The sequence below is a fragment of the Micromys minutus genome (assembly GCF_963924665.1).
Source record: "Micromys minutus genome assembly, chromosome: 10".
NCBI lineage: Eukaryota > Metazoa > Chordata > Mammalia > Rodentia > Muridae > Micromys > Micromys minutus.
The window spans coordinates 51,415,206-51,442,495 of NC_137979.1; the positions used below are offsets into that span (position 1 = coordinate 51,415,206).

A 27,290-nucleotide genomic window follows, 5' to 3' on the forward strand; every position below is an offset into this window, starting at 1 on the left:
GTTTGTGTCATTTGTTAAAAGTAAAGCTGACACTTGAGTTGACAGCATTGTGTTACTGAGCTTTTACTACTTAATGCATTTCAGTGATGATGGCATATGTGTGCATTGGAAAAACTGTACTTAACTTTGGTTTCATTTTCAGGGAAAGGCACTCCTAGGGGACATAAAATTAGTGATTACTTTGAGGTAAGTTAAATTGGGGGTTACAAAACAACCTCCAGTGTCTTTAAACAACCTAATAATCCTCTTGTTTATTTAAGGCATTAGAAAGCAATATTTTGCCTTTATTGTGATCTTGCCCTTTCTCTTTCCATCTTCATCAAACTAATGTTGCCATCTTGTAATTAGAAGGACTGCTGCCGATTTGCTAGGCTTAAGTTGTATCATGTGTCTTGTCTGTGATGATAGAAGAATTTTCATATGAAGTGCACTTTCTCTTGGCCAGATTAGGTTTTGGTCTCTCAGTGATTAAGGTATAATGACTTGTCTCTCCTTCGGTTCCTTTCCCTTAGCTTAGTGGAATGTATGTGTAGTGAGCTCAGTGACTCATTGTTAAGTGGTTACTAAAGATGACTAACACCTTCTGCACTACTGTCTTCCTGCTTCATGTATTTTGAGACCAAGAGGGGGTGGGGAGATGCATTCTTCTCATGTCTGTCCAAAACCATGCGTACCTTCAGCTTTCAGCCCATGATTTCTGTATATCTTGTTACATTTCTTTGGGAGCTCTTTCTCAAAACTCTCAGTAAAAAGATAAATTTGGCTTACATGGCATTTTATCTCTAGAATGAGATGTATTGACTTAAAGGGCCATGTATAATTAAGACTTTTTTTGTTTGTATATTAATCTTTTACTCTCCTCTGAAGCATGGTACTGTTTTTGAATTATTCATATCCATTTTTCCCTGTTGGCCAGTTTGCTGGGGGAAGCGGGCCAGGAACCAGCCCTGGCAGAAGTGTTCCACCAGTTGCACGATCCTCACCGCAACATTCCTTATCCAATCCCTTACCGGTAAGCATTCACCTGGAGAATTTGACACCTATTACATAGGAGACCAGTAGCCCAGGAACACTAAAGCCATTTCTCTTCCATTAACTACCCATAAAGAATGAGGGAATAAACATTATACTACTGCCTATAAAGCACTTACTTAAATTGATGTCTTTTGTTAGTAAGTCAGCTCTATAAGAGTTAGTCCATTCTTTGATTCTTTAATGGCAGTTCTTTAATTGTCTTTAAGCCTGTCTAGTTCACTAGTCTGTCAAGAAAGTAATTCTAATCAGACATTGGGTTTTAAACCATTGCCAAATTCAAAATTCTTTTCTTCCTTTTATAAATTTAGTCAGCTTCTGATATTCATATCTTTTAGGCTTTCTCACTGATGTGGTAGAAAACATGTATTTGAGATCGGTTTGTTATTATCCTGTGAGATTTCAAGGGTTTAAAAAAGGAGGACAAAGGTAGGGAAGCTGGTGAGCATTCCTATAAAATTAGGTTAGCACAGCCCATGAGGCAAAGGATTATCTGATCTAAAATTTAGTAGTACTGATATTTATTGATACTTTCTAAACTAGCTAATGTAAGGTTTTGTATTATTTTGCTCCAGTACTTTTAGATGATTTGTTGACACTAATTAGACTACAATGTGACTTATTAGTCTTTGTGTGAGATTTAAGGAGCTGGGGTAAAAGTTAAGTTAAAAACAAAAACAAAAAACAAAACAAATAAACAAAAACAAAACAAAAAAAAAACCCAAGAGGTTGGGGTGCAACTTTGTAGTAGAGTGCTTGCCTAGAATTTGCAAGACCCTAGGTTCATTCCACATTGTGTGACTCTCACATTGTCTCATGTAGTTTCATAGCTCAGGGGATTGCAAAGTTCATTTGTTAACTCTGCAGAGTTGAGTGGCTTCTGTAATAAAATTCCTACATGGCTTACCAGCTCCTGATGTTCTTTGTTCTTGCCCACCTGTCTCCTGGAAGCAACAGTCTTCCCTGTACTAAACAAGGCTTCCTTGAGTATTGTGCGGCATTCCTCTGTTCAAGGCCTTTGTATTGCTGTTCTCTTTTCCAGAACCATCCATTGTCAGATACCAGCAACCTCTTCAATAGGATGTTGTTCAAAAATAACCTTAAAGGAGGGCTTTCCTGTCCAGCCTCTCTAGAATATCATTTTCTTGTACCTGGTCACTCTGTTTCCTGTATTGCTCTCTCTCTCTCTCTCTCTCTCTCTCTCTCTCTCTCTCTCTCTCTCTCTCTCTCTCTCTCTCTCTCTCTCTCTCTCTCTCTCTGTGTGTGTGTGTGTGTGTGTGTGTGTATACACACCTTGAGATAGGATGTCACCACTGCTACATGTGCCAGGTCACCATCTAGCCTGAAAGTCTCTGGATATTCTGTCACTGCTTTTCCACTGTAGGAATATTCAGGTGGCAGATATTCATTAGCTTTATGCAGCTTTTTTTGTGAGTACTAGGTATTTGAACTCAGGTCATTATGCTTATATGGCAAGTGCTTCTGTCCATCCAGCCATTTCTCCATTCTAATGATGCTTTAAGTCTTAGTGTTTGTAATTGCCTCTTCCTTCTGTCTCTCAGTTTCTCGTTTAACTCCCATTTCTTCCCTCCATATACAAATGTTGATATATACTTAATTTTTTAAATTGGTATCTATTTTCAGAAGAATACAGAAACAATAGTCCATAGCTTTCACAAATTGTGTCAGCATAAAAAACCAAACAATAATAGCCCTAAAACGTCACTATTGTGTTCCTTGCCATTCTTGTCCTTTCTCTGCCACTAGGCATAGCTACTATCCATAAGAATCATAAATATGTATTGTTGTGTTTGGCTCTCTCTGTTCAGTACTACATTGTGAGATTTATGATATTGTCCTGCTTATTGTAGATCATTTATTGTTATTAGTACATAGTGTAGTTTTAATATTTTGTGTGCATAAGACAATCTTGGATGGATGTCATTCCTCATGTGCCATCCATCTTTTTTTGAGTTATGTTCACTTACTGGTCTGGAACTTGCCAAGTAGGCTAGTCTGGCTGGCAGTGATCTGTCTGTCTCTGTTTCTTCAGTTTTGGGATTTTATGTGTGTGTCACCACGCCAGTGTGTGTGTGTGTGTGTGTGTGTGTGTGTACATGTGTGCGCACATGCACATGCAGGATGTATATATAGGTGGGAAGACAACTCATAGATGTTGGTTCTCTACTACTGTATGGATTCAGGAGCTCAAACTCAGATTGTCAGACTTGGCTTCAAGCTGGGAATGCCTGCTCCCTGCCTCTTTAGTTTTGTCCTTTTGGTTTTGTTTTGTTTTGTTTCTTTAGGGGGCTGGTGAGACAATGCATAGATCAGGCTGGCCTCATACCTGCCTCCACCTTCTAGTGCTGGGATGAAAGGCATGTGCCACCATGCCTGGCTATTCTTAAGGTAGGATCTGGGAATCCACCTCAGCTCTTTGTGTTTGCAGGGCAAGTGCTTTACCAACTGAGCCATCCCCTCAGCCTTAATGCTAGTATATTTTTATTTAATAATTTGTGTGTTCTAATTTTTAACTCTTTAACTCATTACCTGTCTCTTCCTGCTAAAGTGTTAGCCTTGTGAGAGAAGGCGCTTTGTTGTATTTCTTGTTCATTGCTATTTTCATGTTACAGTTTTTTTGTTTTTGTTTAAACTGAAGTTATTTTTTTAATCATTCCCTTTGTTTGACATGGAAGAGATAAATTGTTCAGAGTTGTTCAAAGAGAAGATAAAGTATCATTTTGTGTCTCTCTTTGTGGTGGGGCAGGGGATGGGAGTGGATGCTAAGCACTGAGCTTTGGGGCCTTGTACTTGCTTAGCAAATGTTCCATTGCTGAGCTACTTCCAAAGCTCCATTAATGACTTTTGTTGTTGTTGTTGAATATTTATTTTAAATCAAAAAATGTACATAAAAGGTGAACATTTTCATAAAGGACTTTGTAAAAGTCATGACACCAGGCAAGCAAAGAATGTTTTAAAAAAATTAGCAACAAAGAATATATGATAGAAAAGAATGGTTTTTTAAAGCTTAAAATATTTTCTTTGGCCCTTCAATCACAAGATTGTAAAAAAAATATTTAAAAGGTAGTTATAACTACCACATACAAGAAATAAACTGTTTTTAGGAGTCTGTAAACTTAGATGTTTTTCCTTAAGTCTCTGAATATATCCCATTTCTATCCAAACGTAATCTTGTTTCTGCAGTAACTGCTTTTTCGTACAGTTTTGCTGTTACTCTAAGCAGGCACATCTAACTACAGCTTAGTTGTGTCATTAAGTCACCTTTGTTAGACTTGTGTTTTGGGCTGGGGAATACAGCTCAGTTTAGACTATTGCTTGCTATAGTGGTGATGCATACCTTTAGTCTCAGCACTCAGGAGGCAAGGGCAGGCAGATCTCTTTGAGTTCAGGGCCAGTCTGGTCTACAGTAAGTTCTAGGACAGCCGGATCTATACAGAGAAACCCAGTTTAAGAAAAAGAAGAAAAGAAAGAACATTCCTTGGTATGTGCCAGACATTAAATTTGATCCTCTGCTTGTTTTATAAGTTACTAAGTATGGGTATTTCCTTATTATGACTGTAGAAGTTGCTCATGTATTTATCTTAAACTTCATCTATGTATTAGGTGACTTTATTTACTTGAAGCTATTTGGTTTAGATTATTTCATTTGTATGGATATTTGGCTTGTGTTTATATATTTGTGACCCACATGTGTGCAGTATCTGAAGAATCCAGAAGAGGGTCTCTGATCCCTTTATCTGAGTTATAGATACTTGTGAACTGCCATGTGGTGCTTGGAATTGAACTCAGGTCTTCTGGAAGAGCAGAGAGTACTCTTTAACTGCTGAGTCAATTCACATCTCTTCTTCAAATGTGGTTTGTGTGATTTTAGTATATGTAACCCATTATATATTCTTAATATTTTGTTCTATATACAATCAGCTTTTTGTTAATATGATTTCTGATCGATATAATATAGTTGGATTTTTCATTCATATTTATATAAAACTTTTTCTTAAACTGCTATATTTATTCCATTTATTTAATTTTTTTAGTATGAATTGATTGAGACATTGTCTCATGTGGCATGAGCTGGCCTTGAAATTGCTATGAATGTAGTATAAGGATAAACTTACTTTCTGATGCTCCTGCCCTCACCTACCAAGTTGTGGGACTGCAGGTGTGGCCACCATACTTTGATCCGTCTGTGCCTGCTCTTTACTCTTTTATTTTGATTGGACTGGGGATTGAACTCAGGATCTATTCATACTAGGCAAGTGCTCTATCATCGAACTGTATCCCTAGCCCTTCCTAGCCCTCTGCTATGGCTGCTTCCCTGTGTGTCATCTTGGTTATGACTCTTTGGGGTTTTGGAATCTGTGAGTTGGTATGCTTCTCTAGTTTTGAATAATTAATAGTTACTGTCTCCTAGATATCATCTCTGCACTGTTGTCTTCTGCTGTTAGAAGTCAGGCATTGTTTCCCCTTGTCTCTTGACTTCAGTTCTATATATTCTTTTATCTGTGTTTGCTTCTTTGTAGATTATTTCTTCTTACTCCTCAGTTTCCAGACTTTCATTATCTTTTGTTTGTTATTAGCTGTATTGAATTGTTACTGCTTTTCTCCTAACCCCACCCCCACTTCCCCAGGCTCAATCTTCAGGACCTTGCCACATGCTATAAGCAAGTGCTCTACTATGAACTATTTCTCTCCTGAGTCCTGCTACTGCTTTAAACAACAAAAAACTCTGCTGTTTACTTCTTTAAAGCTTTGTTTATTCATTTATTTTTATTTTTAAAGGTTTAAAGTTTTAATGTGTGACTGCCTGTGTGTATGTATGTGAACCATGTGTGTATCTTGTGCCCACGTCAGAAGAGGATGTCATAACCCCTTGACACTGGGGTTATGGTATCGGTGCTGGGAACTGAACCAAAACATAATATGATCTTAACTGCTGAGCCATCTCTCCAGTCCCCTTTCTTTTGAAAAATCTTTGTGATTCCAGGGGTCAAACTATAGGTCTTGCTCAGCAAGTATTTTCCATTGATCTTATTTTTCTAAATCTTTTTTTTCTAAATCGTGTATATGTGATTTTATAGTCTGTATTTGATAAGTCTGGCATCTGATATTTTTATCAGTTTGTTTTTGCTCTCAATTTTCTTAGTTTTTTGTGGTTGTATTTAATTTTACGTTGTTTTCTAATGATGTATAACTTAGAGTTCTTGAAAAATTATTTTTTAAATGACTGAAGATATTTGTTCTTTGAAGGAGAATTTTTTATTAGTTGCCTAGTTTCTAGAGAGTTTAGCTTTCTGTTGCAACCTCATCACATTTAAGGCCCATATTTGTTTGGTTGGCTTATTTCTGTTGTTTGTTTCAGCTGTCAGAGAATTGGTTTGGATTGTCCTAACACTTTCTAAACCCAGTTCCCTACAGTGCCAAGGCAGCTTCCTTGAAGTCCTGATCTTTTCTCTTGGTTTACCCTATCCCTAAGAATTGCTGCATTGGAGACCCACCTTGAAGTGGAAAGTGTTTCCTGTTTAGCTCTCTACTTGGGTGTGCTTTGGTTTAGATACTACTTGACATCATGGTGCCATATATGACTTTGATGTTTCTTTCATCTGTCATATACTCTTAAGTTTTGTCCCAGCAGATCATGTATGCTTTATCAAATCTTTGATGTTTGTATGTTCTTTAAAGATGTTTACCCTGCCCTTTAAAAAATTGCTGTTTTGATAAAAAGTGTTAACTATGTTGGCCTGGCTGGCCTGAAACTTGTGGGTTAAAGGCATGTGCCCAGGCATGTTTATCTGTGGTGTCTAGGGATTGAAGGACTTAGCTGTATGTCTGGCCTGTGCCATGTCTTTAAATTTGTTTTTTAAGGAAAGGTTTATTCAAACATTCTACCCTGTCTTTGTTCAGAAAATCCTCAAAGGCTTTAGACTTTAGCAGATATTTATTGAATATAGGGCAGGAAAGTTGACTTAATGAGCTTATTGATGAGTGCTTACCACAGTATTATAGAGCATATTGAGGAGGACTACTTACTTATAAGTTGGAAAACTAAATTCATTTGTCAGTAGCATTTGATAAATGTATCTTACTTTTACTTTCTATAATGAATAGCTCTTCAGGCATCATGGTGCACAGCTGTAATCCCAGCACTTCTGAGGTTGAAGACAGAGAATCATATGTCTGAGGTCAGCCTGTGCTAAATAGCCAGAGCCTGTTGTAAAAATTAAAGGGCTAGAGAGATGGTGCAGCAGTTGAAAGCACTTGTTTCCAGCACCCACACAGTGCCTCATAGCCATCTATACCCTGGGACTTCAGGGGATCACATGCATATGCTACACATATATGCATGCAGGCAAAATAGTCATACAAATAAAATCTAATTATTTTAAAATAAGATAAAATTGGATGTGAGTTAAAATACACACAGACTTAGAATTAGAAGTTCATGGCCTACCCTCACTACAGAGCAAGTTGAGAACCAGTGTATGCCATTCAGTGAGACCCTGTCTCAGAGAAAACATAAAAATGATCTAGAGAAAGCCAATTGTGATAGTGCATGCCTTTAAACACTAGTATTTAGAAGGCCGAGTTAGGCAGATGCAGACAGATCTGAGTTGGAGGCTACAGAGTGAATTCTGTGACAGCCAGAGCTACATAGTGAGACATTATCTCCCTCCACCACCCCCAAAGAACTGGGGATATAACTAAGCACATGCAGGGTAATCATCAGTCTTACCCTCACTCTCCAAAGGCAGTTGGCAAGTGTTTCTAGACCCTTCAGGATATATACATGTATGTTTGTACTAGTTTGTGTTGGTTTTCTTTATTTTCAATCATATTAATTTATTCAGTCTCCTATAAATATATTTGTATTTTATAAGTAGTTTTGTCATTGTAATTAATGTCTTTTTCTTTGTATATACTGTTTTGTTTTGTTTTTTTGAGATAGGGTCTCTCTGTAGCTTTGGCTGTCCTGGTACTCAACCCTATAGACAATGCTGGCCTTTCCCTTCTAGGCACTGGGATCGAAGGTGTGAGCCATCACCACCCAGATGGCTCAGCCATTAAAAGTTAGGCTCACAACCAAAAAAGCTTCTGTGTAATTCTTAAGTATATTTACAGAGATCATTTCAAGCCATGCATTGTGGTGCACTCCCGTAATCCTAGCATTTGAGAGGCAGAAATGCAGGTAGATCTCTGAGTTTTAGGCCAACTTGGTCATCAACTTGTCCTTTAAGTTCTGGGATAGCCAGGACTACATAGAGAGACCCTGTTATTATATAGTTATATATAGGTGATATGTATGGAATATATATTATATAAATACTATATAGTTTTATATAAATTTCTATTAAATGAACAGTTTTAGTTTCTTTTGGCATATCCAACTAATACTGAATTTTGTCATTATAATTTTTCTACTGAGAAAAATACTTTGATTTAACTTTGATTTCTTCTCTAGGGATATTAAACATCTTTTCATATGTTGAATGGCCTTTTCAGTTTAGCCAGGAGGACATTTTAAGATTCTTAACTGAGTATTATGTATGTTGTAGTTATGTTTACAAATTTGTGATATGTTTCTGTTGACTTTATTCAACTTTATGTCTTTAATATTATGATTCAAAAACACACACGTGAATGTTGCATCCCTGGGTGTAAAAATCTGACCATTAAGTTGTAGTAGCATATGCTTATGTTTTCTTGTATCATTTCTCTTTTTCTTTCTTTTTTTTTTTTTTTTTCCTGAGACAGGGTTTCACTTTGTAGCTCTGGCTGTCTTTAAACTCACTTTGAACTTATATCAGGCTGGCCTCAAACTCATGATCTGTCTGCCTCTACCTCCCAAATTCTGGGATTAAAAGTGAGTGCCACTACCACCCAGCTTCTTGTATAATTTTTATATGTGTGCTTGTCTCTTTTTTCTGTATGAAATATGCTTTAATCACAAATTATGTAAATTTGTTTCTAAATTCTTTGCTTTTTTGCCACTAGAACTACATACATGTGCAAATTAGTATTTTGAGACAGTTGTCACCAGTGTAACTTAAAGCTAACCAAATTGCCTCATCCTCAAGTTTTGGGATTACAGGAATGTCATTTTGAAAATAGTTTTGTAGCATTTTTTGATATCCAGTGAGGTTTTCTTAATACTCTTTTTTTTTTTTTTTTTTTTTTTTTTTTTGTGGGGAGAGGTGTTCAAGACAGGGTTTCTCTGTGTAGTAGCCTTGGCTGTCCTGGAGCTCCTGTAGACCAGGATGGCTTTGAACTCATTGAGATTTACCTGCCTCTGCCTCCCAGTGCTAGGATTAAAGGTGCATGCCACAACTGCCCAGCTTCCTAATATTATTTGTTAAACATTATTTGATTTTCCTATAATCTATTACTATAATCTAAAAGCCAGTGAGAAGCTATCCTTTCCCTCGAAGGCCTAGAGTAAAATAAGTAAAAACTACTGGTTTTAAAGAACTTTGCAATTTGTGCATTTTGAATTCAGGAATAGGATATTACCATTTGGGCTGTCTTTCTGTTTGCTTGCTTATTTGTTTTGTGACAGGATCTCTTCACATATCCTGGCTGTTCTGGAACTACCTTTATAGACCAGGCTGGTCAAGACTTCACAGAGATCTGCCTGTTTCTGCCTCCCTGTCCAGTGTAGATTGTTTTTTATGTTCATCTGTGAAGCTGTTTGGTTTATGTATTTTCATAGTTAGTATTTTACATGGGTTTTAATGTTTTGTTATTTTCAATGTGGTTTTCTTCTATTAATTTGTTGATGGTAATTGTTGGTGTATAGTTACCTATACCTGTCTTGTTGCCTATCTTGTACTTGTATATCTACTGAAGTTTTTTGGCTAATTTGCTTGGTTTCCTTTGTGAATATTTATGTCATCCAAAAGAGATACTTTTAAATATTTTTCAGTGTTCATATCACATTTTCTAAATTTTTTTTATTCCATATGTTACCTTTGCCTGTTTAACTATAATGAAGGGTCTCTGCTATAGTACTCTTAGTAATATTTTTAGTGACTTCGAGAAAATATTCATTTAGGTATTAAAATAGGAATCTTCTAGTTTTTTTAAAGTTGTTTGACATTATACAAGTTGAATGATTTTATGATCCAAAGAGAAGAATTATATTTTTTCTACCATTGGTATAATGAATTATTTTGGAGATTTGCTAATGTTTAACTATTCTTCCATTTTTAGAATAAACTATACATGCTTGTCACATATTTATATATATTTATATAAATTATGTATATTTACATATACATAAATATCTGCTTATATTTAGTGTAGTTTTTGCGTGTGAGGTATAATGAGAGTAGAATTCAGAGTGCAATAAACTTGTCTATAAAGCCGTGCAACAGTTATTTTGATTATTTTTTTGTTGTTGTTTACTTATAGGATAGAAATAACATTTCCTGTGTAAGATTGAGAGGATTATAAAGGTGACTTATTGAACAATACAAAGTAATCTGCACATTGAGAGTTTTGTAAAATTGAATTATTAGAATGTCTTTATATAATCTGAGTAAGGTACTTACTCAGGCTTGGAGATAGTGACCATGTTGTTACACTCTGTCATCAGAGGTGTTTTGTATACCATACCTATTCTAGCCTGTTGCATCTTTGTCAGTATTTTCAGATTACCTTTTCTCACATAGTTGTGTGTTTTCTTTAATGTTTTCCAGCGTCGAGTAGAACAGCCTCTGTATGGTTTAGATGGCAGTGCTGCAAAGGAGGCCTCCGAGGAGCAGTCTGCTCTACCAACTCTCATGTCGGTGATGTTAGCAAAACCTCGACTTGACACGGAGCAGTTAGCACCAAGGGGAGCTGGCCTCTGCTTTACTTTCGTCTCTGTAAGTAGAAAGCCACGTGCTTAAAGATGTTTACTCTTCTGGATTTCTTGTTTTAATAGAGAGGCTGTTTTCTGTTCTTTCATTATTTAAAAATATTTTCAATTTAAAAGTTTTTAAATTTACTTTGAAAATTTTGTGTTTATGGGTATTCCTGTGTGGGTGTGCACACATGTGTGAGCAAGTACCTATAGAGTCCAAAAGACAGTTGTTAGATCTCCTAGGGCCTGACTTATAGTGGCTGTGAGCTATCCAACATGTGTGCTGAGAACTAATCTTGGATCTTCTGAAGAGCAACATAACTCTTAGCTACTGAGCCATCCCTCCGCCCTTCCTTATTACTTAAGGGATAGGGCGCCACTCATTCTCTGGGCTCGAATCTCAGGCTCTGCCAGCCTTGTGGGAAGGGAATGTGATCTTAGGTTGACAATGTAAAGAAAATGCAGATTCCACTGCAGACAAACTTCATGTAACTGAAAATCACTAGATTCTACCTAACATTTATACACACTAATACTTGAGTAGTGTACTTTTATTCTTTCTGTGGGCAGGCATTATGAAGAAGGCATTCTCCTGTGTATGCGGAGTGTCCACTCCTGCCTTCTCACTCTTGAATAGTGTGTGTTACTTTTTAAAAGGAATGTTTTGTTTGCTCATTTCAACTTCTCTTCTTTAATTAAAGATTTTAAAAACTGTATTTTATGTATGTCAGTACACCGTCGCTGTCCGCAGGCACACCAGAAGAGGGCATCAGATCCCATGACAGATGGTTGTGAACCACCATGTGGTTGCTGGGAATTGAACTCAGGACCTCTGGAAGAGCAATCAGTCCTTTTAACCACTGAGCCATCTCTCCAGCCCAATTAAAGATTGTTTTTTAAATTTGTGTGTGTGTGTGTGTGTGTGTGTGTGTGTGTGTGTGTGTGTGTGTGTGGTGCTGGTGACCCTGGGAACCAAAAGGGGATGTCAGATTTCCTGTAGCTAGAGTTAGGTAATTGTGAGCCTCCCTGGAGTGTGCTGGGGAATTGAACTCAAGTACTCTGAAGAGCATCGAGCACCACTTCACCACTTAACCATCTGTCTAGCCCCCCCCCTCTCTTTAAAGAGTATATATTCAGATTGAGGATCCAGCTTAATTGGTAGAGTGCTCGCCCAGCATCCACGATACTCAGGATCAGTTCTCAGAACCACATAGAGTGGGTACAATGCTACATACATGCTTATAGTTATAGTGCCAGAGAGTAGAGAATCAGAGTAGGAGAATCAGAGGTTGAGTATAGTAAGTGTGAGGCCAGCCTGGGCTATGTGAGAAGTCTGTCTTTAGAATAGAGAGAGGGATTCAAATAGTATAAAATACTGACTCCATGTCATTTACCATAATTTTTTCTTAGTTTCTATTCTAACTCCTCATTGAACACTCACTTCTACACTTTTACATTGTCAGTATTGCCTGTTCTTTCTCCTATTTTGCCTTTAAAAACCTTTATTCTTACCACTTTGTATTTTACCCTCCATCCAGAGCAGTAATTCTTAATGATTTTATCTTCAGAATATGCCCTGAATTCCTCCACTTAATTCTGTTCACTACTGCCAGTGTAGCTGAAATCTTTCTCCCCTGGTGAGATTTCAGCCTAACTGGACTCCTTGCCTCTATGTTTGTTCTTTTAGTTTTTCTCAGTAGCCCCCAGTGGGACTGAAACCCAAGTCCATATATGCCTTCTCTGTTTCAAAAGTCCTTCAAATGGCCCTTCGTGGCTTGTTCCTGCCCCCATCTCTTGCTGCTCTGCTTTTCTTATCAAGTCACATTCAGACTAACTACTTTTTTTTTTCAGGTACTACCAGCTTTGTTCTTAGTTAAAGCCTTTGCACTTTGGAAGGTGAAGGTTTTATTCCAGGTTAGCTTTAAACTTACTATGTAGCCAAGGCTAACCTTGAATTCCTGTTCCTTCCACCTCCTAAGTGCTAGAGTTAGAGGTCTGTACCTTCATACCTAGCTTATACTTGTTCTTGCCTTCGAATTCTCCCCCAAAAATGTCAGTATGCCTGCTGTTCCTCTGTTCTCTATTTCAGTGAACTCTACTAGAGAAGCCCAGCTTGAGCACATTATAAAATAAGCCCTCACTGCCTTCCTCTCCCCCTATTGACTCCATCACTAGCTTAGTTGCAGTATAATGTACTGTATCTGACTCCTTACTCTGCAGTGTCAGCTGTCAGGTCAAAACTGCTTAATTTATATCTTCTATGTCCTGTGATGGGAACTCAGTGTAATTACATATTGCATAAATTAATACGGGCATTCTTCATAAAGAAATTGGTTAAATGAATTACAATACATTTATATGTTGGAATGCCATACAATTGGGGGGGGGCGTGTGTATGTATGTATGAATGCGCTAACAGTAAAAACTGTTTATGTTCGTAAAAATAACAGATAATAGAAAATTCAGAGTTCAGGCTAGAGAGATGATTCAGTGGTTAAGAACACTGAGTGCTCTTCCAGAGGTCCTGTGTTCAATCCCCAGCAACCACATGGTGGCTCACAACCATCTGTGATGGGATCTGATGCCCTCTTCTGGTGTGTCTGAAGATACTGTACTCACATAAATAAAAATAAATAAATAATATTTTTAAGAAAGAATTCAGAGTCCATCTTTTGTTTTCTTGTGTTGATTGGAATTAAAACATTTTTTTTATCTTTTGGATATGCCAGGGTTAAAAAAAGATTTTATTATGAAATTCTGGCTGTCCTAGAACTCACTGTATATATAGCCCAGGCTGATCTCTCACAGAGATCCACTTGCTTTTGCCTCCTAAGCCTTACCTTGTTAAGCAAGTACTCTCACTGAACTATATCCCAGATTCAAAGATGGATATTAAATTATTATTTCATGTATAAAGTAGGAAATGTTAAGTCATAGTATATAATCTTCTAAATTGTAAAAATACTCCATTTGTACAATTCACAAGATCTTAAAACAATTGGGATAATGTAAGTCTTCTTTGAGGCTCCCTGAGGTGGTAGCCACTGCTGACAGATCGTATTTGAGATTTTCACCTTTGCTTCAGATAATGTCTCTTATCTGAATAATCAGTGTAATCAGTCAATCAATCCATCAATATTTATCCATCCATCTAACCATCTATCTGTCTTACCTACCTACCAACCTATGTACCTACCTATCTATTTATGAGACTGGGTTTTTTGTGTACACCAGGCTGTCTTGCAACTCACTCCATATAGCAGACTGACCCGGAATTCAAAGATCTGCCTTTTAAATGCTAGCTGGATTAAAGGCATGCACTAACACACCCAGTTGAAGATGTATTAGTTCATGTATATGAGTGTTTTGTCTGCATGTATGTCTGTCCACCACATGCATGTACGTCTGCAGAAATGACAGAAGAGGATCTTCCCCTGGAACTGGAGTTAAAGATGGCTGTGAGCCACCATGTGGTTGCTAGGAATTGAACCCAGGTCCTCTGGAAGAGCAGTCAGTGCTCTTGACTGTTGAGCCATCTCTCTTCAGCCCCGAAAATGCAACTTTTTAAAGACCGATTATAGGACTGGAGAGATGGCTCAGTGGTTAAGAGCATTGGCTGCTCTTCAGAGGACCTGGGTTCAATTCCTCGCATCCACAAGGCAGCTCACAATTGATTGTAATGCCAAGATCTGACACCCTCACACAGACATACATGCAAACTAAACACTAATATACATAAAATAAATAACTTTTTAAAAATTCAGTTAACTGTAACATTTCTACATATGCAGAATTCCCATCTTTTCCACCATTCTAGGAAATTAATCCTAAAAAATTGAAAAAATACCAAATAACACAAAATGATAAGACACTACATACAACAATTGAGAATTAGCAAGTACCATCAAATATTTGTTTTTAGTCTTTAAGAAAAATTTATGCTTATATAAAAAGCTGAAATACTACCTCCCACACTCCCTTCCGTTTTCCACTCATACAGGCCAGCTCACAGGAGGTTGAACTTACCATTCTCGTGTATCTTCTAAACATTTACATATATGTATGTGTATCTATCACCATACAAAGTCCTAAACTTCATGAAAAAAGTTTATGCACATGAAAGTCATTGTAGTCCTTTAGTCTAAACCCCTACACATACAGACACACACACACACACACACACACACACACACGTTTTCTGGGAATCTTTTTGTTTTTAGTGGATCTCTTGTATTGCACTTACAGAGACATATGTAGTATTTCTCCTTAAGAAATTTTCATTATGTTCTTGGCAGGTATTTTAGTATTTCTCAGTATTTGGCTACCCTAATTCAACCCCAGATCAATTCCTGGTATTTGTATGCTAATATTCACAAGCTTATTTAATGTTTGAGGAATGTTTCCCTGTTCTCAAAGTCAAACTGTTCCATTGTTGTGTAGCTTTTTCATATTCCACTTCTAGTCTTAATATTTTACTTTTACTTTTCTGCATAGTTCATGGAATTTTTTTTTCCTGCAAAAACTGTTGGCTTCCGAACAGTCTTGGTATTCCCTCTTTCCTGGGATACTGCTGTCATATTCTAAATTCTAGTAAATACATGGGCTCTTTCTAAATCCATTCAGTTCTCCCGAATTAATATCAGACCCGTCATGTTTCCCCTTGGCCTGTGCTTTAAGATATGTTCCACTGATCCTTCAAGTCTTGATGTCCCTCTGCATTTGTCACTTTATCCAGCTGTTGAGATTTCATTTTCACTGTGTCACTGCCATCTCTTGTCTTGTCGCTCAATGCAGTTTGCTAGCCTTCACTCAAATGTGCCGATGCAGTGGGTGGAGACATGGCTTTGTGGCAGAGTGCCCAACATACATGAGGCTGGGTCAGTCTTCAGCTCCTCCGTATAATTCCACTTGGGTAATTTACTCCAATACCCAGAGGCTGTACCCAACAGCTGGGCAAAGACCAGAATGCTTCCCCTGATTGCTCTTAAAGGTTTGTAACTTAGGCCCCGTGAGTTCACTCTCTAGCAGGGGTAACCTTGAACTTTTTCCACTTCACAAGTATTGCATTTATAGAGGTGCAGCACTGCTCCTGATTTATACAGATATTCTTAAAAGTTCAAAAATCTACCCCCTTTAATATGAATACAAATTAAGATCTTGTACATGTGTAAGAAGTTTTAGTTGTCAGTTTTATTTTTCAAACTTGTGTGTATGTGTTTGTATTTGTTTGTGTACATGTGTATAAGAGCATATAGAGGCCAGAAGTAAATGTTGGGCTTTTTACTCTGTAACTTTCACTTTATTTTTTTGTGACAAGGCCTCTCACTAAACATAGAGTTTAACAATTGCCAAGACTGGCTGTTGAGTGATTTCTAGGGATCTGATTTCAGGAAGCATTTTACCAGCTGAGCCAACCCTTTCACTGCTCATTTTTACTTTTTGTAAAGGCTTATCTTTATTTTAAATTAGGTATTTGTGAATGTATGAGAGTTCTGTATGCATGAGTACTAGAGGTGAGAGGTGCCCTGGAACTAGAGGTACAGGCGATAGCAAGCTGTCCTACATGGGTGCCGAGGACCCGCCTCTCACTCCTGAAGAGTATACTACAAACTCCTGAGCCATTTCTTCAGCTTTTTAAATGTTTTTGTTTTTATTTTTGGTTTTTTGTTTGTTTGTTTGTTTTTTCCGGTCAGGATTTCTCTGTGTCCTGGCTCTCCTGGAAGTTGCTCTTTAGATCATGTTAGCCTCTAACTCAGATCTGCCCGCCTCTGTCTGGCTATAATTATTGAATTTTTTTGAGGTAAGAAATTTACTTCATGAGATGGTAACAGATAGCTTTCTCCTTTTTTATTTATGTTTTGGGTTTTTGAGACAGGGTCTTCAGCATAAATTTAGTTCAAGCTGGTTTGGAATTCTGTTCTTTCATTAATTGATATAGATTTGGATTGTTTCCAGTGTTTGGATCTTAGAAATTATATTGCTATGAGCATTTATATGAAAGCTGCTTTTGTGTAGGTTCACGCTCTCATTTCCTTAGGTATATGCCCAGGGGTGATATTACTGGTCATTTGGTAGCTACTTTTAAGGAACTGACTAATATTTTCCCCCTATAACAGGTGTACCATTTCACGTTCCTATCAGTGAGATAATTTTCCTTAACTATCCTAGAGTGTACAAAATGATATTTTATATATATCTAACAAGTAACAAATACTTTGTTTTGTTTAGTTATTATAGTTATTAGTCATTTATCTTTAATGAAATATGTACTGTATTCCATTGCTCTTTTCAAAATGATATTTATTTGTGTGGGGTGGTGGTGTGGAAGTGTAGTCAGAGGACCATTTAGGGATTCTGTTCTCTCCTGCTATGTGGGCTCTGGGCATGGACCTTTTGTTACCAGGCTTGGTAGCAAGAGCCTCTGCCCGTTGAAGCAGCTCACCAGCCCTCCATTCCACCACTCCCTTCTAAATTTAGGTTACTTTAGTGTTGAAATATGAGGGTTCTGTAATAGTCTAGTTGAAGGTCCTTACCAAATAATTCTTTCATGTATGGGGGGGGTGCTGTTGTTCTGTTTTTCTGTATGGTATCCTCCTTTGGGTGCTGCTCATAATGGAAGTCATAATCTCATGCACACCAAGCATCCCTCAGCTGTATCTCTAGCCCCACAGGGCTCTTGTGAACAACAGAAGTTAAGTCCAAAATACCCATTTTCCCTTCTGTTATTTATGCTTTTAGTTACATATAAGAAGGCTTTATCTAATAAAAGGTTATAAATTTTTAGTTCTGTACTTTCTTCTAGTTATGCTATACTTTTAGCTGTTACATTTAAGTCTTCCATATATTTTGTTTTAAATTTGGGTTGATTTAAGGAAAAGAATTTACCTTTATTCTTTTGTGGGTAGGTATTTCATCACTCCAACACTTTTGTCACAAAGACTGTTTCCCCACTGAATCATCATGCCACATTGTCACTATCAGTTAATGTAAATGTTGTGAGTTTGCCTTACACATGTCTTCCTATAGTAGCACCTCAACCTCCACCTTCAAGACAAGCTCATATGAGTGTTGAACTCCTGATTTTCCTATTTCTGCCTCTGGAATTGATGGCATTGTAGTAGTAATCTCTTCCCCCTTTCCCCTAAAACAGGGTTTCGTGTATCCTGGTCTGGGCTATCTCTGTAGCTAAAAATAACCTTGAATTCTTAGTCATTCTCTTTCCTTTACCCAAGTAGTAAAGGGATTGTAGTGGAATTAGAGGCATGTACCACTATGCTTAGTTTGTTTGTGGTTATTTAACTTGTTTTTCTTAAGTTTATTGTTCTCTGGTTTTTGTTGTTGCTGTTTGTTTGGGTTTGGGATTTTTTTTATTTCTTGAGACAAGTTTCTCTGTGTATTCCTGGCTATGCTGAAGACCAGGCTGGTCTCAAACTGAGATCCACCTGCCTTTGCTTCCTGGGTGCTGGATTTAAAGACATGCACCATCATCATTATCTTGTGGGTGGTTTTGTTTTTAAGAGGTGGTCTCATGTAGTTCCTTGCAACATTGAGTGAAAATGACCTTGAACTTGTGACCTTTACTCTCCCATAAACTGGGTTTACAGTCTTGAGCTATCATACCCAGTCAGCAGTTTTTTCCAACTACTATTTATTGAGTGCTTTTCTTTCACTATTGGGTAGTAAGCCTTGGGCCTTGTACTTCCTAGGTGAGTGCTCAACAACAGAACATATTCATATCTTTCATTTTCTTCTTTTACTCTGATATGGGGGACTGAATTGCCTAGATTGCCTTGAACTTGTAATTCTCCTTCCTTGGCCTCAAATAGCTAGGATTTTAGGCCTGGACCACCAGATAAAATTTCCTTTTAATTATAAGCTTCCTTTAAACAGACTAGGGTGTTGATTGTGTTTATTTCTTTTGCCTTTATGCTAATAGTTCTTAACCCTGTGCTGAGACATTGCAGGTACTCAGTAAATTTCTATGACACAAATACATAAAAAGGACGGTTTATAGACCAGGTATAGTGATATACAATTGTAATCTAGGCACTCAGAAATTAGAGGCTAGAAGGTTTTAAGTTTGCGTTTAGCCAAGGATATATAAACCTTGGCTTTCTATATATGCAAATATATTTTTATTTTTTAAATATATTAGATATAGTCTATATATTTTACAAAAATAAAAACAAAAGGTTGTGCTCTGCTGGACAGTATAGGGAGAAGTGGCTCAGTGGTTAAGAGCATTGTTCTTTCAGAGGACCAGAGTTTAGTTTCAGGTATCTACATTGGGCAGCTCACAAACACCTTAAACTCCAGGATCCTAGGATCTAGTAGACACATCATCATCATCATTATCATCATCATCATCATGAATGAAGCCTAATGAAACTGCCTGCCTTAAGAGGTCATAGAATAAGTCCCTAACTGAAATTATTTGTACAAATTCTTAAGCGTGTTAATATTCTACTCCTTGTCATTGAGGCAATTACTATGGATTCACACAGCCCCCAGTTCTAATTACTTCATTTAACTAGCTTGGTAAGTTTTCATAAGTACTAGATTTGACTTAAATTTTCTTTATCTGTAAAATAAAAATAACAATCACCACTTTAATAGGAAATTTTTGCATATGTATGCATGTTTGTATGTATATACAGGTCTGTGTGTTGGTGTATGTGAAGGGTAGAAATTGATACTGGATATTGTTCCTTGATCGTTTCTCCACCTTATTTTTTAGATAGGAGGAGTAGAAGTTGGGGAAGTAGAGGAGAAGGAGGAAGAGGAGGAGGGGGGAAATGTTAATTCCAGCCTATAATTTCTATATATTATTATTGTTCATACTACTATGTTAGATATAACTGTTGCCTACTGAGCAGTCACTTTAAGCTAAATGCTTTACTGAATTTGGAGATCAGCAATTGGCTAGACTGATTGACAAGCTGTGGTTCTAGATGTCTCTTTGTCCACTTTAGTGCTAGGATCACAGGCATACACTACCATGCTCTGCTTTTCCATAGAATGGTGAGGATTTCAGTGTTTAGTCCTTATGCTTACATGGCAGGCACTTCACCAACTGAGTCCTCTCCCCAGCCACCCAGTTGTTTTGAGACAAGGTCTTAGTATATATAGCTCTGACCATAACTCAGACTCTGCCTCCTAAGTGCTGGGAACAAAGGTATGCATCACCATACCATCCTCAGCTTTTAAAATTGTTTTTTAAATAAGGATTATGGCATTGAAGCATTTAGCTTACAACGATTGTTCAGTAGATAATATGTTTAGTACATGATAGTTTCAGTATATCTAACACAGTAATAGGAACAGCAATAAAAAGAATATATAGATGTTATGGGAAAAAAGGACGTTTTCCTCCTCCTCTTTGTCCTCGTTCTCTTTTGTAGTGATTGACACTGAACCCAAGGCCTGTGTATGTTAATCATATTCTACCACTAAGTGAAACTTCAGGACCCTGCCATTTACATATTTAGATGTACTGCAGTCTCTGAGCTTGCAGAATTGTATTTTCATCATCTCATAATTCTAAGACTATCTAATATTTCCTGATTATGCCTATGATGAGTCATAATATGTTAGGTGTACCTTGATTTAAAGAGCTACCATGAATGAATTACAGAATAGTTGGATTATATTATATCTAAATCTTATATTTTTGTTTTGTTTTCAAGTTCTCTATAGCATTGGCTGTCCTGGGATTCACTCTGTAAACCAGGCTGGCCTTAAACTCAGAGATCCACCTGCCTCTGTCTCCCAAGTGCTGGGATTAAAGGTGTGTGCCACCTCCACCTGGCTAAATCTTATAAATTTAAAAATTACTTTGGGCTAGAGTTATCAGTCAGTGATAAAGTACTTACCTAGCATATGCAAGGTAGGTTTTTGTCCCTACTACCACTAAACTACAAAAGATCCCTCCCACCTCACCCCCACACAGTGTCATTTAAAATAGGATCTGGGGAAATGGCTGTTAGAAATCTATGTTCAAGCACGAGGACCTCTAAATCCTCAATATCCACATAAAAAGCTAGGTATGGTACACCTATAATCACAGAACTGGGGAGGTAGAGACAAGAGAATCCCTGAAGCATGTAGGATAGCTAGTCTTACCAGCAGTAAACTTTAGGTACAAAGAGAGACCCTGTCTCAAAAAATAAGGTAGAGAGATAGAGGAAGACGCTCAACATTGACCTCTGGCGTGTGGACACACACACAAAAATATCTATATCTACATATATATACATACACATATATTTATACATTATATATACATACATACACACACACATATATATATATATATCACACACAAATACAAAAAGTGTTTATATGTCAAGTCAGCAAGTAGAAGTATTACAGAGCAACCCACAATTTTAAATATTTCTCTGCTAGTGGGTATTTGAGAACTTAAAGAGACTTTTATGAATATTTCCAATTCTTTTTTTAAACCTACATTTATTTATTTATTTATTGTTCTTAAATTTTGTTTGCTCATCCACTTTCTCTTGGTATGTATATATACACTGCACACTTTTGTATGAGTTTATGTACACCCTAAGGTAACTGAGGGAAGAGGATGTCAGTTTTCCTGAACTGGCGTTAGAGATAGTTATGAGCCACCTGGTATGGCTACTGAGAACTAAACCCAGGTCACTGTGAGTAGTAAGTGCTCTAAATAGCAGAGCCATTTCCAACTTTATTTCCCAGTTCTTTCTACTTTGTGTCACCTGCATTGTATATATCACTCACTTTTTCTCACAAAGGCACATTGAAACAGGAATCATTACCCAGCCTGTGATTTTGTATAAAATAATTTATGATCATTTGATTATTTAAAGCTTACCTTCAGAAACATGAAGGTACCATATCCAGCTTTTGGATCTCATATTGAACTTGTCTTATTTTTCTCTTGATCATGACTTCTGACTTACATTAGAAAGGTTTATTTTATAAAGAGATAAATGTCTCTGTTCATACACATTTGTGGAGAAAGATGCAAAACTTTCCTGTGATTGGTGATGTACTTTTATTATAGGCTCAACAAAACAGTCCTTCTTCTACGGGTTCTGGCAATACAGAACATTCTTGCAGCTCCCAAAAACAGATCTCCATCCAGCACAGACAGACCCAGGTAGGTTGGGGACACTGCAGAGCTATACTCAGGAATAAACCTAACCATATAGAAAGCCTGTAACGCTTTCCCTTTACCTTTGATGATACCCCATTGTTTAGTCTTTTCAGAGTTTGCATTGTGAGTATTTCAGGTCCTTTGGAAGGAATTTTAACAGGCTTTTCTTCACCTTTGTGGTATGTTGTAGTAGGCATGACTTTGCTGCAGCATTGTATGGAGACAAGAGCACACTTCTGGGCCTAGGTGCAAATTCTGTCTCTACTGTTTACATTAGTATATGCAAAATTAGAGTAATTCTAATCACCTTAGGCAGTGGTGACAGTAGGCTTTCTAAACAGTCTTCAGAAATTTTCTAACATAGAGACTATTCTAAACATTGACATAGTGCTTCATATGCCTGTAAATCCCAGCAATGGGAAGACTAAGGCAAGAGGATCTTGGTTTCTAGGCCAGCTCAGGCTGTCCCCAGCAAAGTAAGAAAATGAAAAAGAAAAAAAGAAAAAAAAAAGGAAATTATATTTTAAAAGGATTGTAAATCTTTGCTCCAACTGTGTTTTTCTAAGTTAGTTTGTTGGGTATTCTTGTCTGTGTTCCCCTCAACACAGGATGCTTCTCAGTAAAGAACTATATAAAAGATTTTTATTTTATTTGAACCACCAGTGTTTGGACATTGAAGAACTTTTTTGCTTTTCTACTTTCTTTCTGATTCCACTAGGGGGCACACTTGTTCCTTGAAACTTTGCATGCTTTCTCCCGAAAACCTTTCTAGAAATGTGATTTCAATTCTTTGGTGTCATATAATTTTTATTCAGTGTACAGTATTGTGGGAATTTGTATAGCTAATTCCAGAAGTAATGTTTTTGCAGTACAAGTTTTGTGGGTGTTGCTAAGGTTTGAAGGGAAGGACGGGGTGAGGGAAGCAGATTTAGATTTTATTTCCTGAGTTACTTATCTAGCTGTTCATGTTAGCAAGTGCTTCTTCCAAAAAAGCGAGAAAATATGATGGCATGTAATGTTTTGTGATTAATTCTAAATTTGTTTGCTTTTGTCTTTGTAGTCTGACCTCACAATAGAAAAAATATCTGCACTAGAAAACAGTAAGAACTCTGACTTAGAGAAGAAGGAGGGAAGAATAGATGATTTATTAAGAGTAAGTATAAGAATATGTAAGAGACTTTATAATAAGCACCACTTCTGTGTAATGGACCATGTGCACATTGTGGATAATTACAATAGACAATTGACACAGTGAATAATGAACATCAAGGAACTGGAATCATTCTGAATACCCTCTTTAAGTTGGAGAGCTTGCAATGTGGTATTTTGATACTTGGCTTTATGTTAGAGAACCAAATATGCAGAGTTGTAGTTCATGTTAGAACTATTGAATTAAGTTTCACATTTTTACCATTTGAAAATAGCCATTTTTATATTCTTGCTTTTTTATTTTTCTTCTGAGATACAGTCTTTCTGTGTTGCGTGACTACCCTAGAACTCAATATCTAGATTAAGCTAACCCTTAAGCTCTCAGTGATCTTCCCGCCACTGCTTCTGTCTCCTCTGAGTGTTAGACTTAAAAGTGTGCAACACTATGCTTGGCTTTCACAATGTTAAATGATTTCCTGGCTATTCATATATGTATGTGTGTGAGCTTATATAAGTATATGTGCACCACATATATGCAGGAGACCATGGGGGTCAGAAGAGGACACTGGATCCCATAGAACCAGAGGTAGTGGATACTGGAAATTGAATATGGGTCCTTTACAAGAGCAGTAAGTGCTTTTAACTGCTGAGCCATCTCTCCAGTCCCATTTCTTACATTTTAAAAAGCTATTTTTACCTGGATCATACCGCTCATTTTAGACCTTTGAATTTCTGCACGGTGTGTGCGTGTATATATGACTGAGTCTTATTGTGTAGCCTAGACTGGCCTTCAATTTATAATCATTCTGCCACAGCTTCCCAAGTGCTGATATAACAAGCCAGTAAATAGTTGTGTGTGTGTGTGTGTGTGTGTGTGCGTATATAAATTTAGTTTTTTTCCCATTTACTTATTTTTATTTCTTTCAACTTTTGCCTATACCACATATGCTCTTGAGTCCAATAAAGGGCATTGGACTTTGAAACTGGAGTTACAGATTACTGTGAGCTGCATGTGGTTGCTGAGAATCAAACCTGGGTCCACTGCTAGAGCAGTCAGTGCTCTTAACTGCTGAGCTGTTTCTCTAGCCTGTAGTTTCACTTTTTTTGAGATAGGGTCTCTTAGATCCCAGATGGCTATTCATCAAGAAATTATTTTGTGTGTATGAACATTCATGTCCCTTGGTTTATGTAGAGAGGTCAGAGCAGAGCCTTAAGGAGATATTTCTTTCCTTCCATGTGAGTCTCTAGGATTGAATGAACCCAAATTGTCAGGCTTGACATCAGGAGCTTTAACCCACTGAACCATCCTGCAAGTATTTGTTTCTCTTAGAAATTTCTATTTTTGCCTAGACTTAGACTTAAAAGAGAAGCTCTAGTGAGGATAGCTGGTGTTTCTTGGCAGTGTGTACCTGCAATTTTTCTTTTACTCTATTGGCTAAAAGTTTAGCATAATCTGCAACTTCTGATATTTTCTTAGTGCATTGTTTCTTCAGCAGAATGTGCCGGTGCGTATGTTGTGGGACACCTAGCTAGGGTAACAAGACACTAAGTCTTGGGTGCTTTGGTCCTGGGTTTCCTATATTCTCTATTTAAAGACTTTCAAACAACATATTAGCAGATATCATCTTCTTTAGAGATATAGAAAATAGTCTTTGCTCAATCATTTGGACTCCACATTGAGGCAAGACAAAATCTGTCAGTCTCAGAGAATATCTATCCTTTTATTTAAAAGTACAAAAACAAAACCAAATAACCAAGTTGAGAGCACCCAAATTGGCATTCAAAGTACAACCCAAGCAGATTTGCATTTTCTGTCTTCAGCTTCTTGTTTTCTATAACAGAAATGTTCCTTGCTTACTAGAAGGCATATTGACCACAGGTCAAGGTGCTCTACTTTATAAGTGGACCTGGGTTCTTGCTTATAATGTGTGTTTGAACCATTGTAACCCTTTAGTTTTTCCCCCAGAGCTACTTGGCCACAGACTTTTGGAGAGTATGGAGTATTTGTCCATTTGGTTCAGTGCATGTTCGGCAGCCAGTGCTGGGAATGAGACATCCCACTTCATCCCAGAATGTGTTTTGAATAAAGATTTGCATTATCATGCCCAGCAGCATTTTCTGCACTTTCAAGCTGATGTTTGAATCCCTCATTCAGAATTACAGTCCCTGGGCCTCCTTATTTATGTTTATTTTCCCATATTTGAATGAAAAGAGCAATTTTTAAAAAGATTTATTTATTAAATAGAAGTACACTGTAGCTGTTTTCAGACACACCAGAAGAGGGCATCAGATCTCATTACAGATGGTTGTGAGCCACCATGTGGTTGCTGGGATTTGAACTCGGGACCTCTAGAAGAGCAGCAGTTGGTGCTCTTAACCACTGACCCATCTCTCTAGCCCAAGCAATTTATTTTAAGCAGCAGTGAATTACTTACATTTTGATTATTTGCTTGAAGTATCTGTGTTTGTGTGTGTTATGTGTTGAGGCCATGAAAGGGCCTTTTCACTTTTTTTTTTTTTTTTTTTTTGAAACAGCATCTCTCTCCTTGTGTTTTTCTTTCTCTGTCCTTCACAGTGCTGGGATCACAACTATACACAAGTGTCTTGCTTTTTATATTGATGTTGAGGATTTGAACTCAGGTCCTTATGCTTATATAACAAGTACCAGCCCCAAGACTCGTTGTTGTGTTTTGGTTTTGGTCCACTTGGATGCTGATTGAATTGACAACTAAGATTTGTAGTGAGATTGTCTTTCTAAAAAATCCTTATTCAAACTTCAGTATCAAGAGTTTAGACCAGAGTAGCTTCATTGACTCAGCAAGGATTATTGCTCGACTTCCCTTCTTTATATATAGCCTGACTATTTGTCAGGGTGATGGGTTAAAGCTCATGTTCTACATGACCCCACCACTGGGATGGGGGACAGTGTTGGAAGAGAGTATTTCATAGGTCCCTTTGTCTTTCACCATCATCTTCTACCTACTCATGATCCTTTCTTTTTCTACTTGTTTTTCTTCATTGTTTGTCTTCTAGAGACTGAACTCATGGCCTCTTCCATTTCTCTTTCTATTGTTATAAAATATTACGACCAACAACAACATAAGGATGAAAGAGTGCTGAGGGAAATCAGGACAGAAACCAAAGGCAGAAACCTGAAGTAGTTTAGAATGGGAAGCAGAAGCATAAAAGAACGCTGCTTGTTGGATGGCTCATTGACACACTTGTAATTAGCCTTACACAGCTCAGGACCATTTGCATAGGGACAGTAGAGTTCACTTTGGTCTGGGGCTCCTACATCAGGACAGTCACCCATAGACATTGCTACAGACCAGTTTGATCTAAGCAATTACTTTTAAAAAATTAAATATTTTTTATTTCCTTTCAGGAAATAAAAGTTCTTCATGAGTTTTCTCACTTTAGTAAGATATTGGGTATGACTACATTGGGGGTACTGTCAGCCAGTTTCTACTCCCAGCATGGATTAATGGTAGAAACCACAACTTTAAATTGCCACATACTTGGGAAGAACATTTATCTTCCAGAAGTATATTAGATTTCGCATAGACATTCTTGGTCTTTTGCCCATAGGTTCTTCAATATGAATTAGTCATACTTACCTAAGTGCAGTAAGACTTTTCCTTTGATAACATAGCCTGTAGGATTCTGCAGGAACAGCAGGTATGCCTGTAGAAAGAGTAGATATATTTAGACTGGGAAGCTATTTCATACAGGCTGCTTTATAACTGAAGCTGATCTGGCACACACCTTTAATCTCTATACTTGAGTATCAGAGATAGGCAGATCTCTGTAGTTCAAGCCCTGGTATGTAATAGTTCTAGTACATCCTATATTCTGAGCTCCTGTCTTACAAGAACAAAAGCAGCAAAGATACTGGAGAGATTGCTTAGTGGTTAAGCACAATTGCTGATCTTTCACAAAACCCAGGTTTGCTTTCCTAGCAACTATGTGGTGGCTTACAAGCATCTGTAACTCCAGTCCAGGGAATCCAATGCCGCCTTCTGGTCTTGGAAAGCATGCATGTGGTACACAGACAAATGCAGGCAAAACACCCATACATGGCTTCCCCCAACCACCCTCTTGTCTTTTTTC

At 37.4% G+C, this 27,290-nt stretch overlaps 1 protein-coding gene across 10 annotated transcripts in view; it reads left to right on the forward strand.

The window, feature by feature from the left end:
- The window catches only part of TLK2 (tousled like kinase 2), a 93,283-nt gene that overhangs the window by 26,575 nt on the left and 39,418 nt on the right, over positions 1-27,290 (forward strand). For 4 of the 10 annotated variants that reach the window (XM_080924352.1, XM_080924350.1, XM_080924351.1 and 1 more), the window contains 3 exons: positions 10,746-10,913; positions 21,939-22,034; positions 23,092-23,184. In XM_080924352.1, coding sequence (XP_080780478.1) covers positions 10,746-10,913; positions 21,939-22,034; positions 23,092-23,184 — 357 coding nt within the window. Of the gene's footprint in view, positions 1-142; positions 187-916; positions 1,013-10,745; positions 10,914-21,938; positions 22,035-23,091; positions 23,185-27,290 lie in introns of all 10 variants that reach the window. The other 6 variants (XM_080924343.1, XM_080924345.1, XM_080924346.1 and 3 more) reach the window with 4 other exon arrangements.